Raw genomic sequence first — 16,712 nt, 5'->3', positions numbered from 1 at the left:
TTTACATTCTAACTTTCTGGCCTCGGTCCTGTATACCTGAAGGAGCGTCTCCACCCCCATCGCTCTGCCCGGACATTGAGGTCCAGTGCCAAGGGCCTTTTGGCGGTTCCCTCATTGCGAGATGTGAGGTTACAGGGAACCAGACAGAGGGCCTTCTCGGTAGTGGCGCCCACGCTGTGGAACACCCTCCCTTCAGATGTGAAGGAAATAAGCAGCTACATTATTTTTAAAAGGCATCTGAAGGCAGCCCTGTTTAAGGAAGTTTTTAATATTTAATGCTGTATTGTTTTTAACACTTGATTGGAAGCCGCCCAGAGTGGCTGGGGAAACTCAGCCAGATGGGCGGGGTATAAATAATTATTTATTTATTTATTTATTTATTTATTTATTTATTATTACAAGAAACAAGCATCCTGGGACCATTTCAGAACTGTAGCTTCCTTGAGGCCAGGCTGTTACCATGTGGACGGAGGAAGGGAGAGTCGGGTTTATTGTGATACTGAGTGGGGGTCCACGCCCTCTCTTGCATTCCTTTTTTAGGGGGCGGAAATGCGACCTTTGCAGGGGTGGCAGAAAGCAGCCCCTCCCTCGTCCCGCGAGGAGACCCTGTGGGAGTTACTATTCCTGTCGCTCTCCCAGCTGCAGGCTTCAGATAAAGAATGGCAGGGGACCAGACGGAGGGATGGAGGCCAAGCCTGGTCCGGCTCGTGGTTTTGAAAAGAGGCGGCTTTTGAACTCCTCGCTGCCTCCTGGACTAAGCAGCCTGAAGAAAAAGGGGAGATATCGCTGGAAAACAGACCATGCACCCTGCCCAAGCTTTCCCCCCTAGGGAGGTCACTTTGGTTCTGCTTAACACAGTGGTTAACACCCCTGGAGGCACACTCCATTGTCTCTCAATAATAATAATAATAATAATAATAATAATAATAATAATAATAATTTATTATTTGTACCCCGCCCTTCTGGCTGGGTCTCCCCAGCCACTCTGGGTGGCTTCGAACAAAGATTAAAAATACATTAAAATGTCTCACATTAAAAGCTTCCCTGAACAGGGCTGCCTTCAGATGTCTTCTAAAAGTCAGGTAGTTGTTTATTTCCTTGACATCTGCTGGGAGGGTGTTCCACAGGGCAGGCGCCACCACCGAGAAGGCCCTCTGCCTGGTTCCCTGTAACTTCGCTTCTTGCAATGAGGGGACATTAAGCTTTTAATGTTTGATGCATTACTGTATTTTAATATTTTGTTGGAAGCCACCCAGAGTGGCTGGGGAAGCCCAGCCAGATGGGCGGGGTATAGATAATAAATTGTTATTATTTTATTTTTATTTTTATTATTATATTTTTAAAAAAAATTTATTCAAATTTTCCAAAAAAAAGAAAAAACACATAAGTTTACAAAATAGAGAAAATTATAACAACAATTAACAAACTAAAATTATAACAATTAACAAACTAAGAAAAAACACACATAGAAAAAAGGAATAAAAAGAGTACAAAATACAAAAAAAGGCAAACAGTTGAAAAAAAAGTTAAAAAGAAAAAATATTCATTTTTCAATATCTTTGGACTTATTTACTTGTTTCCTTGACCTCCTCTCGCCTCCCCTTTTTGTATTCCCATTCACAAAGATATTTCAGCAAATCCTTACCCTCTTTCAACCATCTTTACTCTATATCTTAACCTATTATAACTATATATTTTCATTCATTTATCAATCCATATTTGCATATTCTTGTTAATCTTAATACCAATACCACTTATTTTCGATCCAACATCATTTTAACATTCATTAATTTTACAGTATTTCTGCAAATAGTCTTTAAATTTCTTCCAGTCTTCCTCCACCAACTCTTCTCCCTTGACCAACCCCCATCCCCTGAAGATTTTTCTTCATGAAACTCCAAGAAATATTGTCAAAGGCTTTCTCCGCATCCACAAAAATTAAAACTGCTTTAGTGTTGATGTCCACTTGCAACTTCTCCAAGATATTAATTATATTCCTCGTATTATCAGACAAATATCTGCCTGGGAGAAAGCCAGCTTGGTCCTTATGAATCTCTTCCACTAATACTTTTTTTAGTCTTTTGGCCAAAATATCAGCAAAAATTTTGTAATCCACATTAAGTAGGGATATGGGGCGGTAGTTCTTAAGTTGTGTCTTTTCAGACTCAGTTTTCGGTATAAGTGTGATATATGCTTCTTTCCATGACTCTGGCGCTTTTTCCCCCTCCAAAATTTCGTTATAAACCTCCTTTAATGGTTTAATTATCCAGTCCTTCAAAATTCTGTAGTATTTTGAGGTTAAACCATCCGGCCCTGGAGATTTGCCCAGCTGCATACTCTGAATGGCACCTTCTACCTCCTGTTCTGTAATTTTATAGTTTAGCATTGTCTTGTTCTCTTGAGAGATTTTTTGTAATCCATTTGTTTTTAAGAATTGGTCTATATCAAACTCCTTCTGAGGCCCTTGTGTATATAGCTCTTTAAAGTACCTCTGGAAACATTTCCTGATTTCTACTGGATTCTGAATGTTCTTTCCTTCCACTTCCAAATTGGTAATAGTATTAAGTTTTTGTCTCTTTTTCATCTGCCAAGCTAGCAATTTCCCACATTTATTAGCCGATTCAAAAGTTCTTTGTCTCATTTGTTTAATTTTCCATTCAATTTCCTGACTCGTCATCTTCATATATTGCACTTGATATAACTTTATATCTCTCAGAATCTCTTGTGAGTTAGGTTTCACTCTCAATTTCTTCTTGCCCTCTTTTATTTTCTCCAAGATTTTTTCTTTTTTCTCATTTTGAGCTCTCCTTTTTATTGAATTCTGTTGAATCAGAAACCCCCTCATAACTGCTTTACTTGCGTCCCAGATTACTCTTTTTTCAATGGTTGTGTTCAAATTTATCTCAAAATAGTCTCTCAAAGTTTTTTGGGCCTTCTTGATGACCTCTTGATCTCTGAACAAGGTGTCATTCATCCTCCATCTGAAGGAACCGGTTGGTGTTAGTTTCATCTCCATTCTCACGGCGTTATGGTCGGAGCACGTTTTAGGGCAGATCTCTACTTTTCGGATCTTAGTTGCCAATCCTCTAGTTATCCAAAATTGGTCAATTCTTGTCCATGTCATTTTGGCTTCAGAAAAGAAGGTTCCCTCTCTACCCAGGGGGTTCCTAGTTCTCCAAAAGTCAATCAAGTCCATATTGTCAATCAGTTCAAAAAAGGTTTTTGGTAGTCTGCCATCTTTAGTTACTACCTGTCTCTGTGACTTATCCATATTTGTGGATACCACTCCATTCATATCTCCCATCAAAATAATGTTATAGTCCATATAATCCAACAAAGTCTCATGCAACTTCTTAAAAAATTCAGATTTCCCCTCATTCGGCGCATATACTCCTACAATCATAATTTTTTCTCCTTGTGTTTGAATTTCAATTGCTACAAATCTTCCTTGTTCATCTTTAAAAACAAATTTCGGTGATAGGCTCTCTTTTGCATAAATAACTACTCCTCTCTTTTTAACCTTGTCCGATGAAATAAATTCTTGGCCCAATCTTTTATTAATCAGAATTTTCCTATGTAGCCTTATTACATGTGTTTCCTGTAGGCAAATCAAGTCCAATTGCTCTCTTTTCAATAGATGAAAGACTTTCTTCCTTTTCTCCGGGAAATTCAGTCCATGAATGTTCCAGCTTAATAGTTGCAGAGACATGATGTATTTAAATCGCTTTTCCTCCAACTGCTCCCAGTTGTTCCTCTTTTTCTGACGGTGGTATCACTTTCTCTAACTTGTCCTGTCCCAAAGGTAGTGGTGCTTTGTCTAATATTCCTGAACTTTGCATCCATCTAAACTTGTTTATAATAATAATAATAAAATCTAATATTCCTGATTTTATTATTATTATTATAAACAAGTTTAGATGGATGCAATAATGGAATACTGAATGGTATAGTTTTTGTAAAATATGCAGGGATTTATGATATGTAAAATGAACCATGGAAAGAGAAGAAGGGAAGTCATTGATATCTTAAGGATGTAAAATGAGTATTTTAAATTGCAAAACACAAAATTTGATAAAAATTATATTTTTATAAAAAAGAAAGGCTCACAGCATTAACATTGCGAGTCTTCTCATGCCATGCATTGGAAAGGAGGCTTTCCCATGGCAACTAGAAGACTGAAGAGCTGCTACAGTCACTTGGAGGCTTCTCATCCCATTGATTCCCCGCCCCGGTTTCTGTGTGAACCCCACACTTTTCTCTGCTTTGAAGACTATGATTAACGCTGCCCCTGTGTTAGGAAACGATTCCCACCAGGGTGGCAGCCGCCAGCAAGTTTGCCCTAGGCAAAGCCCTAACCGTGGCGAATTTTGTTCTTTCTTTCTACAGAACAGTTTGGAGAAGAGCGCCGCGAAAAACGCTCTCTTGAATGTCCTCTGCAAAGCGGTGAAGCCCACCTTCAACCAGAGCCGGGATGGGTGTTTGGCGAGGCTGGCTTCCAAAGACGACCCCAAATACTTGGCTGTCCTCGAGGTGGCTGTGTTGAGTAGGTACCACATGTGTTGCTGGGAGCCCCTAGGGCAGCCTTTGCCAACTTGGCGCCCTCCAGATGTGCTGGCTGCAGCTGTGGTCCAGAACACCTGGAGTGCACTGGGATGATGATGTTTTCCCGTGAGTAAGAACTAGGAACTTTCATACCTGTGCTCTGCTGCCCTGGTAGTTGCAGACCAGTCCAATAATAATAATAATTTTTTGTTGTTGTTGTTGTTTAGTCGTTTAGTCATGTGCAACTCTTCGTGACCCCCTGGACCAGAGCACGCCAGGCACTCCTGTCTTCCACTGCCTCCTGCAGTTTGGTCAAACTCATGTTCATAGCTTCAAGAACACTGTCCAGCCATCTCGTCCTCTGTCGTTCCCTTCTCCTTGTGCCCTCAATCTTTCCCAACATCAGGGTCTTTTCCAGGGAGTCTTCTCTTCTGATGAGGGGGCCAAAGTATTGGAGCCTCAGCTTCAGGATCTGTCCTTCCAGTGAGCACTCAGGGCTGATTTCCTTCCGAATGGATGCGTTTGATCTTCTTGCAGTCCATGGGACTCTCAAGAGTCTCCTCCAGCACCATAATTCAAAAGCATCAATTCTTCGGCGATCAGCCTTCTTTATGTTCCAGCTCTCACTTTATTATTTGTACCCCACCCATCTGGCTGGGTCTCCCCAGCCACTCTGGGCGGCTTCCAACGAAGATTAAAAATACATTAAAATGTCACACATTAAAAACTTCACTGAACAGGGCTGCCTTCAGATGTCTTCTAAATGTCACGTAGTTGTTTATTTCCTTGACATCTGATGGGAGGGCGTTCCACAGGGCGGGTGCCACAACCGAGAAGGCCCTCTGCCTGGTTCCCTGAAACTTTGCTTCTCGCAATGAGGGAACCACCAGAAGGCCCTCGGCGCTGGACCTCAGTGTCCGTGCAGAACGATGCGGGTGGAGACGCTCCTTCAGATATACTGGATCGAGGCCGTTTAGGGCTTTAAAGGTCAACACCAACACTTTGAATTGTGCTCGGAAACGTACTGGGAGCCAATGTAGGTCTTTCAAGACCGGTGTTATGTGGTCTCGGTGGCCGCTCCCAGTCACCAGTCTAGCTGCCACATTCTGGATTAGTTGTAGTTTCCGGGTCACCTTCAAAGGTAGCCCCATGTAGAGCGCATTGCAGTAGTCCAAGCGGGAGATAACTAGAGCATGCACCACTATGGCGAGACTGTCTGTGGGCAGGTAGGGTCTCATCCTGCGTACCAGATGGAGCTGGTAGACAGCCGCCCTGGAGACAGAATTGACCTGCACCTCCATGGACAGCTGTGAGTCCAAAATGACTCCCAGGCTTTGCACCTGGTCCTTCAGGGGCACAGTTACCCCATTCAGGACCAGGGAGTCCCCCACACCAGCCCACAGGAAACCTTTTGCCCAACATTGGACTGGAACCCACAACCCCAAGATAAAGCGTCTCATGCTCTAATGACTGAGCCGCATGTGTTGCTATTCCACACAGTTTTCTGCACCGCCTTAAAAAGGTAAATAAATAGTTTCTATTCTCCTCACCTTTTGTTTCCTTCTGTTAGCAAACTCTGCAGATAAGGAGCTGTTTGAGTCTTTGGCGGCGAAGATGGAAGAGCTGGAAAAGGTAAGGAGGATGTTTGAGGAAGTCCCATTCCTTCGGTTTGTCGCCTTTTCAGTCAGGCATCTTCAGATCTTTAGCTTGAAGTGTTGCTTGGCAACCGGCCGTTGCCAACTGGGGTTCAAGGACAGCCCTTCAAGGTGTGTAAGGGTGAAGGGTGCTTTGCTGAGTGATTCTCTGAAGGAGGCAGGGAAGCAAAGCAGTTGCCCGTATACGATACGATAATCTTTATTGTCATTGTTCCATACAGAACAACGAAATTGAAGAAATCTACATCAGACATTCAAAAACCAACAAGCCTGCTATCCCAGCCTGGTTAGCCCCCTAAAAACTCGGATACCCCATAATTAAATACAATATACTCCCATACAGACGCATTACAAGGCGTTTAAAACCAAAATCGCATTTGGATAGAAACTGTTTCTCAGGCGGCTAGTCCTAGTCTTTATAACCCTGTACCTTCTTCCAGAAGGCAGAAGCTGAAAGAGACCATTTCTGGGGTGCGCACTATCCTGCACTATCTCTGCACTTTCTTATGACACCTGGAAGCCTATCTCTTGCCCCTCACAATATTATTTGTGAGGTGGTGCCCTTGTGGGGGGGGGGCTGATTTAAGCCCTCTTAAATCAGCAGCAGAGAGACAGTGTTGCCTAGTGGTTAGAGTGTCGGACTAGGAAAGTGGTCAATGGAACGCTTTTCTATTTTGTTTTTAAGGAATCCAAAGGCGACTTGGGAAACTGCAGGGCAGTTAGCTTAACACATGTTCTGGGGAAACGAGTGGAAATCATCATTAAAGATAGAATTAGCAGGAACCGGTTTGGGCGAAGTAGACACGGCGGAGATTTTGCAAGGGCAAGTCAGCCGTGCCTCACTCTCCTTTCAGAGGGCAAAGGAAGTAGATGAATAGAGGTGGTCCAGTTGATGTTGTGTCCAGTTGACATTGAGGCAGTGTGGTGTAGTGGTTAGAGTGTTAGGCCTGGGAGACCTGGGTTCGAATCCCCACTCGTCCAGGAAGCTCACTGCGTGACCTTTGGCCGGTCATTGCCTCTTGGTCTAACCTCCCTCACAGGGTCGTTGTGAGGATAAAATGGGGGGGGGGAGGAGGTCCTTGGAGAAAAAGGTGGGAATATGTAATTAATAAATAAAGCAAGTAACAGTTGAGCCAAGATGTCAGACATCCCCCAAGGGATAAGAAGGGAGGTTGAGGCCTCTTCGGAAACACAAAAGAGCCAGGGGATTTAAACTTGGTGCTATATTTTTAGCCTAGTTTGTATTTAGAAATTGGGGGAGTTTAGAGGGAAACCCCTTCAAAAACGGGGCACTGAGTTTTGAGGGGACTGAATAGCAGAATTAGATGGGGGTCTAAGGGGTTGGGCAGATGAGTGGTACTCGGCTAAGTTTTACTCAAGAGAAAGCCCTGTGAAGAGGGACACGGGTGGCGCTGTGGGTTAAACCACAGAGCCTAGGACTTGCCAGTCAGAAGGTCGGCGGTTCGAATCCCCGCGACAGGGTGAGCTCCTGTTGCTCGGTCCCTGCTCCTGCCAACCTAGCAGTTCAAAAGCACGTCAAAGTGCAAGTAGATAAATAGGTATCACTCCGGCGGGAAGGTAAACGGCGTTTCCGTGTGCTGCTCTGGTTTGCCAGAAGCGGCTTAGTCATGCTGGCCACATGACCCGGAAGCTGTACGCCGGCTCCCTCGGCCAATAAAGCGAGATGAGCGCCGCAACCCCAGAGTCGATCACAACTGGACCTAATGGTCAGGGGCCCCTTTACGTTTTTAAGCCCTGTGAAATTAATGGTCCTGGCTCAGGCATGTTTGTCAATTTCAGTGGGCCTACACTTGAGCAAAACTTAGTTGAATAACACCCAATGGCGCTTCTCCCCTCCTCTCCACACACACTTAAAAAGGAAAAAGAGCCTTATTTAATCCGTTTGCATCCCAGTTTTCCTCCCAGAAGTGCAAAGCGCACCATGCAAGGCTCTCCCGCTCCAGTCATTTTGTCCTGCGGGGTGGGTTAGGCCGAGAGACAGTGCCTGGCCCCAGGTCACCAACTGAGCTTCATGGCCGAGTGTTGATTTGAACACGGGTCTCCCCATGTCCTAGTCCAACGAACTTCACTGCTGCACCCATTGCAACTGCTCGTACAGCAACCACAGCTGACTCTCTCCATCAAGTTTGCATTTCCTGGTCTGGGATGCCCTGGGAACAAGGCACATTCTGTCCCTTCCTGCTAGTCTAGGAAACGCAGCTGGCAGGGTGGAGAGCTTTGATGGGGTCATTGTGTGAGCAACCACAATGGAGCTTCTTTTTTAAAAAAATGTGGTGAACACGGTAACCTCCCTTCAGTCGTCTAATCTTCTAAGTCAGATGATCAGCTTGGTTTTTTTATTTAATAATTTTAAAAAGTCTTTTAAGGGACAGGCCCCCGGTGTCTCCTGAAAGTAGTAAAATTCCACTCCCTCTGGGGAGTAACGCTCCTGAAAATTTTATTTATTTATTATTATTGCATTTTTATGCTAACTTTCTCTCCAAGGAGCTCCAAGTGGTTCTCCCCCTCAGTGTCCAATTTAGGGTGGTGGTGACTGCACATAAGGTGCCAATCCAAGGAGGTGCAAAATAATAATCATCATCATCTCTCTCATACTTCAGAAATTAGAGTAAATGAGTTACAATTAAATAAGAAAAACATCAGCAACCAGGACAGGACAGATTCAGTAAAAAAAAAAAATAATAATAATAATAATAATAATAATAATAATAATAATAATAAAAATAATAATAATGTTGTTTAGTCGTTTAGTCATGTCTGACTCTTCATGACCCCCTGGACCAGAGCACGCCAGGCACTCCTGTCTTCCACTGCCTCCTGCAGCTTGGTCAAACTCATGCTGGTAGCTTCGAGAACACTGTCCAGCCATCTCGTCCTCCGTTGTCCCCTTCTCCTTGTGCCCTCCATCTTTCCCAACATCAGGGTCTTTTCCAGGGAGTCTTCTCTTCTCATGAGGTGGCCAAAGTCTTGGAGCCTCAGCTTCAGGATCTGTCCTTCCAGTGAGCACTCAGGGCTGATTTCCTTCAGAATGGATACGTTTGATCTTCTTGCAGTCCATGGGACTCTCAATAATAATAATAATTTGTTATTTATACCCCGCCCATCTGGCTGAGTTTCCCCAGCCACTCTGGGCGGCTTCCAGTCGAGTGTTAAAAACAGTACAGCATTGTACTGTAAAAGAGGAGGGTCCCACAAAACAAAGATAACTGATGAGCGTTTGCAGCGGTCTTCCAGAGCAGTACGAGGAAGATGCTAAATGCACCAACGTGGAGCAGGCTTTTCATAATTTAGGGGTTGCCACAGAGAAAATCCTCTCCCAGGTCATTATCCCCCACACTTCCAAGGGCAGGAACCACACACAGAGCTCCTCTGCGCACCTTAAGAAGGTCAGTAGCCATGCAGATGGCATTTCAGATATTGGGGGCTTAAGTCTTTTAGGGAATTAATCACCTTGAATCGGGCCCTGGGACAAAGTGGCCAGCCGCATTGGTGTTTTGAAACAGGGCTTTTGCTGTTTTGGAACCCCGGCCAGTAATTTGGCCGCGGCGTTTTGCGCCCGTTGACTTTTTCGGATAAGTCTTCAAGGGCAGACCCATGTAGCTTGCATTGCAGTAGCCCAGCCAATGCCCCTCTCTCCCTGGCGACTCCTCTGCTCCCAGCCATTCACCCCCCTCTTCCTTTGACAGATTGGAGTGAAGAACATCACCCATGGCGGCAGGAGCAGGGACCCCGACATAGAGGACCGCTTCAGCATGCCTCTGATCATCACCATTGTCTGCATGGCTGCCTCTCTGCTACTTGGCGCCGCCATCTACGGCTGCTGCCACCAACGCCTCTCCCAAAGGAAGGACCAGGTAAACAGGCTTTTTGCATTTTGCGCCATCAAAATGGGCCTCGCAGGAGTTGTAGGGCCAAGCTTCACACCCCCGACCCTTGAGTTATCTGCTCTGAGCCAGGGTCATAGCTGTCAAGCGTCCCTTATTTGGCGGGACAGTCCCTTATCCCAGCGCCATGTCCCGCTGCTGTCCCTTATTGATGATGTCCCTTAAATAAGCTACTGAAGGTAATGGGGCCCTTTCTATGTCCAGCTGTCCTTTGTCAACAACAAATTGTTGCTTTTTTTGTGTTGAATATATGCTATATGGTAATTTATGGACCTAATGGGTATCTCAAGCCATTTGCACACAACAAAATATGTATTTTATCAAAGTAACCGTTGATCCCTTATTTTGGCTGCTGATCCCTTATTTTCAAATCTGTAAGTTGACAGCTATGGCCAGGGTCTCCCATATCCCACTTCATTTGCAGACATCGGCAGTGCTCACCCTAACCCTCTGCATTGCAGAGTGTCAATTTCGGGTGTCGGTAGCCTATCTGCCACAATTCGCAATGCATCAGTGAAACAAAACAGCTCAGGCCCCGTGAGCGCGGCAGCTCTTCCCAGTAGGTCTTGCCCCAATGGACAGGGGCGAGGACCAAAAGTCTCTGCCTTTCCAGAGTCGTCCCCTCACCTGGGTCTTTCCCAAGCAATCTGAGACTCCTGTGCTGTCAAACACAGCAGTTCTTTCCAAGAATATCAGGACAAAAGGAATGAGGAGGTGGAAGGGGAACCAAAATAGTTTTATCAACAAATAAACAGCAGGCATGCAAAGCATAAAATAAAACATACCCGACAGGGGCTACCCAATCTCCCCTTCAGCTGCCCGGAGCCCCAGGTAGAGCAGCAGGAGAAAGACCCCAACCGTCGGTCTCCCAGCATCAGGTCCTTTGATCTGGCCAGAAGCTCTCCAGGCCCCTCCCACCTATGGCTTTTATAGCCTGCCTTGATGTAATCAAGTGCACCAGGCATTACTCATGATTAGCCCAGGACCCTGAGATGGAACTAATACAGAGCGGCTGAGAGTCTCCCACTACCTGCAGCCGGGCATCCAGCCAGCGCTTGCAACACAGAAGAACCCAAGAAACTCCCGACAGGTGGGTGAAACACAAGAATCAAACAGGGGGTGTTAAAGGGAAAGGGACATGCCACCTAACTCCTCGAAATACAATTGTCTTCTGCAGTTCCACTACACTCATCGCTTTGTCTCTGCTCTGCACTCTTCATACCTCTTCTGGTCCTGGGAGACCAGGGAGAAGCTGAGCTGGTCATAGCAGGAGGGTAGACCCTCCTGGCATGTTCACCAGCCTGACTCATCTCTGCCTTTTCAGCTTCTAATTCTGATTCTGGACTTCTCTCTGCCACAGACTCTCCCTGCTCACTAAGCCCTGTTGCCTCGCCAGCTTCTGACACCTCCTCCTCCCAGCCTTCTCCCTCTGACCACTCATCGTTCCCCCCGCCACTCTGAGCCTTCTTCCCTTGGGGTTCCCCAGCTGCCGCCTGCTACCACTCCTCTGCATCCAGCAGGCGTTTGGACTAGGTGACACCTGGGTCCCTTTCAACTCTGTGGTAAACTCTGTTGGATGCAGATGGCGCTGTGGTCTGAACCACTGAGCCTCTTGGGCTTGCCGGTCAGAAGGTTGGTGGTTCAAATCCGCACAACGGGGTGAGCTCCTGTTGCTCTGTCCCAGCTCCTGCCTATCTAGCAGTTCGAAAGCATGCCAGTGCAAGTAGATAAATAGGTACCACTGCAGCGGGAAGGCAAACAGTGTTTCTGTGCGCTATGGCTTCCCTCATGGTGTCCCATTGCGCCAGAAGCGGTTTAGTCATGCTGGCCACATGACCCGGGAAGCTGCCTGTGGATAAACACCAGCTCCCTCGGCCTGAAAGTGAGATGAGCGCCACAACCCCATAGTCACCTTTAATTGGACTTAACCATCTAGGGGACCTTTACCTTTGTTGTTTAGTCATTTAATCGTGTCCAACTCTGGACCAGAGCATGCCAGGCACTCCTGTCTTCCACTGTCTCCCGCAGTTTGGTCAAACTCATGTTGGTAGCTTCAAGAACACTGTCCAACCATCTCGTCCTCTGTCGCCCCCTTCTCCTTGTGCCCTCCATCTTTCCCAACATTAGGGCCTTTTCCAGGGAGCCTTCTCATGAGGTGGCCAAAGTATTGGAGCCTCAGCGTCAGGATCTGTCCTTCCAGTGAGCACTCAGGGCTGATTTCCTTCAGAATGGATAGGTTTGATCTTCTTGCAGGGACTCTCCTCCAGCACCAGAATTCAAAAGCATCCATTCTTCGGCAATCAGCCTTCTTTATGGTCCAGCTCTCACTTCCATACATCACTACTGGGAAAACCTTTACCTTTACCTTACCACAACTCTATGGTTTCAGCTTTTTTCAGTCCCTGTTCATATGTCTCCTACCCAACCCCCCCCCGGTCCCCGCCTTACAGCAGCGCCTGACCGAGGAACTTCAGACGATGGAGAACGGTTACCACGACAACCCGACCCTGGAGGTGATGGAGACCTCCTCAGAGATGCAGGAGAAGAAGGTCAACCTGAACGGGGAGCTTGGAGACAGCTGGATCGTCCCCATGGACAGCCTAACGAAAGAGGATCTGGAGGATGAAGAGGACACGCATTTATAATTGTTTGGGGCTTCTTGTTTCGTTTTTTAAAGAGAGAACGAACTTTGTGCTAAGCGAAAATTTCGAAAACACAGAAAACTCAAAACTTGCAGCCACAAGTGCCGACATGCAGAAGAGGCCTCGCGGTTATTGGGCGAGAGGATTTGTCAAGGGGGCATCTGCCGTGGCCAAATCCTTTTTGTTTTGTTTGTTTGGTTTTGTTTTCTAAAATCCCATTAGCTTTCTAAGCAAATTCTATGTGTTGGTGTGTGTATATGTGTACATATATATATATTTTTAATGACTGTGCCTCCTATTTAAGTGTTGAGCAGGGCAGACAGGAGATTCTCCCACTCCCTTCCCCCTCTGGATGCCAAGGGACCAGGAGAGCAAGGCTGGATGTGATGCTCATTTTAACAGGAGCCAAGGTTCTAGTCACCATGGCTGCAGAGAACAAGGTGGGAGCGCCTGTTCAGAGGGCAGAGTAGGAGCTTAACTTCTGCCGTTTGCAGGCAGCTTTGCAAGGCATCGCTCCCTCACGGTTAGCGGCCGCAGGGGGGCGCATTATGCAAAAACTCAACCAGATATGCAAAACCCGAGGTGCATTGGGCTCCGGCGTATAGGAGACTCTGAATATTGGCAACAGGGCACAGCTAAAAAAGGCTGTCTCTCTCTACCTGCCCCACCCCAGGTCGTTCTATCACTCCACTTGTTTTCTCCACGCATTAAAAAACATTCTCCCGATCTTCGTAGGTCAGGATCAGGCCATTAACTAGCCCGTTCCAGTACGTAAGCATTTTGCAACAGCTGGCGCCTGCAGTGAATCTGTGCCAGCCATGCAAGGAGGATTCAGGTTTTTTTGCATTCTTCCTGTAGAATGCAAATTTGGGACCGGGGTTTTTGTGTGTGTAAGAATGAAGCACCGCAAAACCCAAACGGGCTACGACTGGAGCATTAGCCCAGTGGCACAACTTCGGATTTCAGAAGAGAGATTTGTATGCAGGAACATAGGAGCTGCCTTATACTTGACTAGAAGACACTGGGCTCATCTAGATCAATACTGTTCTACACTGGCCGGCAGCGATTCTCCAGGGTTTGATCAGTTTTACCTGGAGATGCGGGGCATCGCACCTGGGACATTCTGCATGCAGACCGTCGCCTTGTACATGGGAGCAAGGCAAGGCTCGCAGCAAGGTTTATAGGCCCACTTTGAAAACTGTTCCAAGGTAAATAGCAAAAAGAAAAACAGGGGAGGATATAATAATGCATTGAGCTAAAGGGACCAGCATTAATCTGCGCACTTCCCCTTCCAAGAGCATCTCATGTTTTTCTTCTTAATAATAGCTATAGCAATATTTAGTCAATGCAAGTTGAAACAGCCACCCGTTGCTTTTATCGAAAGAGAAGGTGGAGGGTTTTGTGCCTTTGACATGCATGGTTGATCCATAAATCCATTTAATGGTGCAATTTAGAGTGTAAAGCTACTGAGTGAGCTAACTTGCATGTGCAATAGGGGATCTTAGCTGTGGGGGTCTGAAACAGTGGAACGTTTGCAAAGGAAAGCTTGTATCTCTTTTTTTTTATAAAGATATTTATTAAGTTTCCAATTTTATACAAACAAAAAGAAAAAAGCAAAAAAGTTTAATACAGTTCACAATACTTAATTTTCAATGACATATTTCCCTGACCTCCTCATACCTCCCCTTCTTGTATTCCAATTCAAATTATTTACTCAGCAAATCCTTATCTCAAAACATTTCAGCTGGAAACCCCTTAATTTCAATCCAACATCATTCAACATTCTTTAATTTTACAATATTTCTGTAAATAGTCCTTAAATTTCTTCCAGTCTTCTTCCGCCGACTCTTCTCCCTGGTCACGGATTCTGCCAGTCATTTCTGCCAATCCCATACAGTCGATCATCTTCATCTGCCATTCTTCCAGAGTGGGTAAATCTTGCGTCTTCCAATACTTTGCAATAAGTATTCTTGCTGCTGTTGTAGCATACATAAAGAAAGTTCTATCCTTTTTTAACACCAACTGGCCGACCATGCCCAAGAGAAAGGCCTCTGGTTTCTTCAAGAAGGGAAGCTTGTATCTCTGTGGAAAGGGAATTGGATGATGGCCCAAAGCCTTTCATTCTCCCAAATTTGCCCTTTTTTAAAAAAATCCCACATTGTTCTTGTCATGCTTTGGAAAACATGACCTTTCCAAAGCGTCGATTAATTTAAGCCTAGTTATTGGATTTCACAATCATCGAATGAGATGCTCTTATGGACTTTACACAAATCGCTGTGGGCGGAAGGAACCAACGCTACAACTGTTCTGAACCCATCGCAAGTCCCTTCTTCGTCCCCTTGCACATTTGATACGGGAAAGTTGTTGAGAACATCTCATCATGCTTTTCGAGATAAGTTATAGGAACGGAAACGGCTAAAAAAAAAATGAGACCCTGTCCTAGTCCTATTCAGAAGACAAAGATTAAGAATGAGATAAAACATGCCTTAAGTCCCATTAATAAAAGACAATGTGATGGCTTTTGATGAATCTGCCCCTTTGTCTTCCCTCAGCTGTGACACCTCTGAGGAGAGACAATGGGAAGATGGGTGGATCCTTTGATATTTCCTTCCCTCCCTCTTTTTTAAAAGCAGATTTATGACAGCTATTTGGATTGTATCTTAGGTCAAATATAACTTTGGAACCCGCCGTCAAAAATCGGTAGGTTCCTAATCCATTTGAACAGGAACTCCCAACTCCCAAACATTGGCAAAGCCATTCTCTGGGCAGGAGATGTAAATTCAGAGGCTGTAAATTTAGAGTCTCTTACTAGCCCGGCTTGAGTTCGGCGCAGGAGGAAGGAAGCGTTCAAATGTCAGAGCGGTCAGTTCTTGCATCTTCCTGTATCAGCCCAGGGAGATTCCAGGAAAAAGGGGATTCTAGCAGCTCCTATTAAATACCTTGCCTTTGCAGAAAAGATCAGCATAACATTTTCCTATCTTCACTGATAAATACTAGAGTGACTGTGTGGCTGTGCCACACGGATTTTTTATTTTTAAAGAAACTATTTCTGGCATTCTACTATAGCCATAAGAAAATTAATGTTGTCTTGTAGGCTCACACCAAGGTCTCTTCTTAAGAGACTGGCAACTGGAAGCTTTGAGGGGGCCAAATATGGCAATACGTCCCCTTATCCCAATCTCTGCCTCCATCACTCACCCACCCTTCCTGTTCCAAGGAAAGGGCTTCTGAGACCCTTGTTTCTTAGTGCATGGCTGCTAGTGGATGGAGAGGAACCTGTTCTCTTCAGCCAGGTGTGTCAAGAGGTATAATAATAATAATTTATTATTTATACCCCGCCCATCTGGCTGGGTTTCCCCAGCCACTCTGGGCAGCTTCCAACACAATATTAAAATACACTAAGGCCTCAAACATTAAAAGCTTCCCTAAACAGGGCTGCCTTCAAATGTCGTCAAAAAGTCTGGTAGTAGTTGTTCTCTTTGACATCTGGTGGGAGGGCGTTCCACAGGGTGGGTGCCACTACTGAGAAGGCCCTCTGCCCTCTGCCTGGTTCCCTGTAACCTCACTTCTCGCAGTGAGGGAACCGCCAGAAGGCCCTTGGAGCTGGACCTCAGTGTTCGGATAGAACGATGGGGGTGGAGACGCTCCTTCAGATATACTGGACCGAGGTAGTGATGGCATGGGGGAGATCGGAGTGTAATTCTTCGCAGCTCAGATCTTTCAAGTGGGTACCAGCTCTGGGCTGGGGCAGTGACATCAGTAGCCCACTTCACCTTCCAGTGAAAGCGTCGTTTCCTCAACAAAGCAGCCAAAGCTAATATGGCCCTCGAGGTGTTGCTGGACTACAACTCCCATCATCCCTTGCAGGCTGGGGTTGATGGGAGCTGGAGTCCAGTAGAAGTGCCACTGGTTTATCTCCTAGCTGGTGCTGGAACCCGACTTGTCTCGAGAGACAATGGAGTGCGCTT

The 16,712-nt window shown here is 45.7% G+C and overlaps 1 protein-coding gene across 1 annotated transcript in view; it reads left to right on the top strand.

Moving 5' to 3' along the window:
- The window catches only part of PODXL (podocalyxin like), a 73,151-nt gene extending 60,121 nt beyond the window's left edge, over positions 1-13,030 (top strand). The window contains exons 5-8 of the mRNA XM_053407187.1: positions 4,387-4,543; positions 6,113-6,174; positions 9,905-10,072; positions 12,553-13,030. Coding sequence (XP_053263162.1) covers positions 4,387-4,543; positions 6,113-6,174; positions 9,905-10,072; positions 12,553-12,747 — 582 coding nt within the window. The 3' untranslated portion in view covers positions 12,748-13,030. The remainder of the gene's footprint in view (positions 1-4,386; positions 4,544-6,112; positions 6,175-9,904; positions 10,073-12,552) is intronic.
- The last annotated feature ends 3,682 nt before the right edge of the window (positions 13,031-16,712 follow it).

This window comes from Podarcis raffonei, chromosome 10, assembly GCF_027172205.1.
Source record: "Podarcis raffonei isolate rPodRaf1 chromosome 10, rPodRaf1.pri, whole genome shotgun sequence".
Taxonomy (NCBI): domain Eukaryota; kingdom Metazoa; phylum Chordata; class Lepidosauria; order Squamata; family Lacertidae; genus Podarcis; species Podarcis raffonei.
The sequence above is the reverse complement of the archived record's forward strand: the minus strand, read 5'-3'. Positions and strand labels throughout refer to the sequence as shown.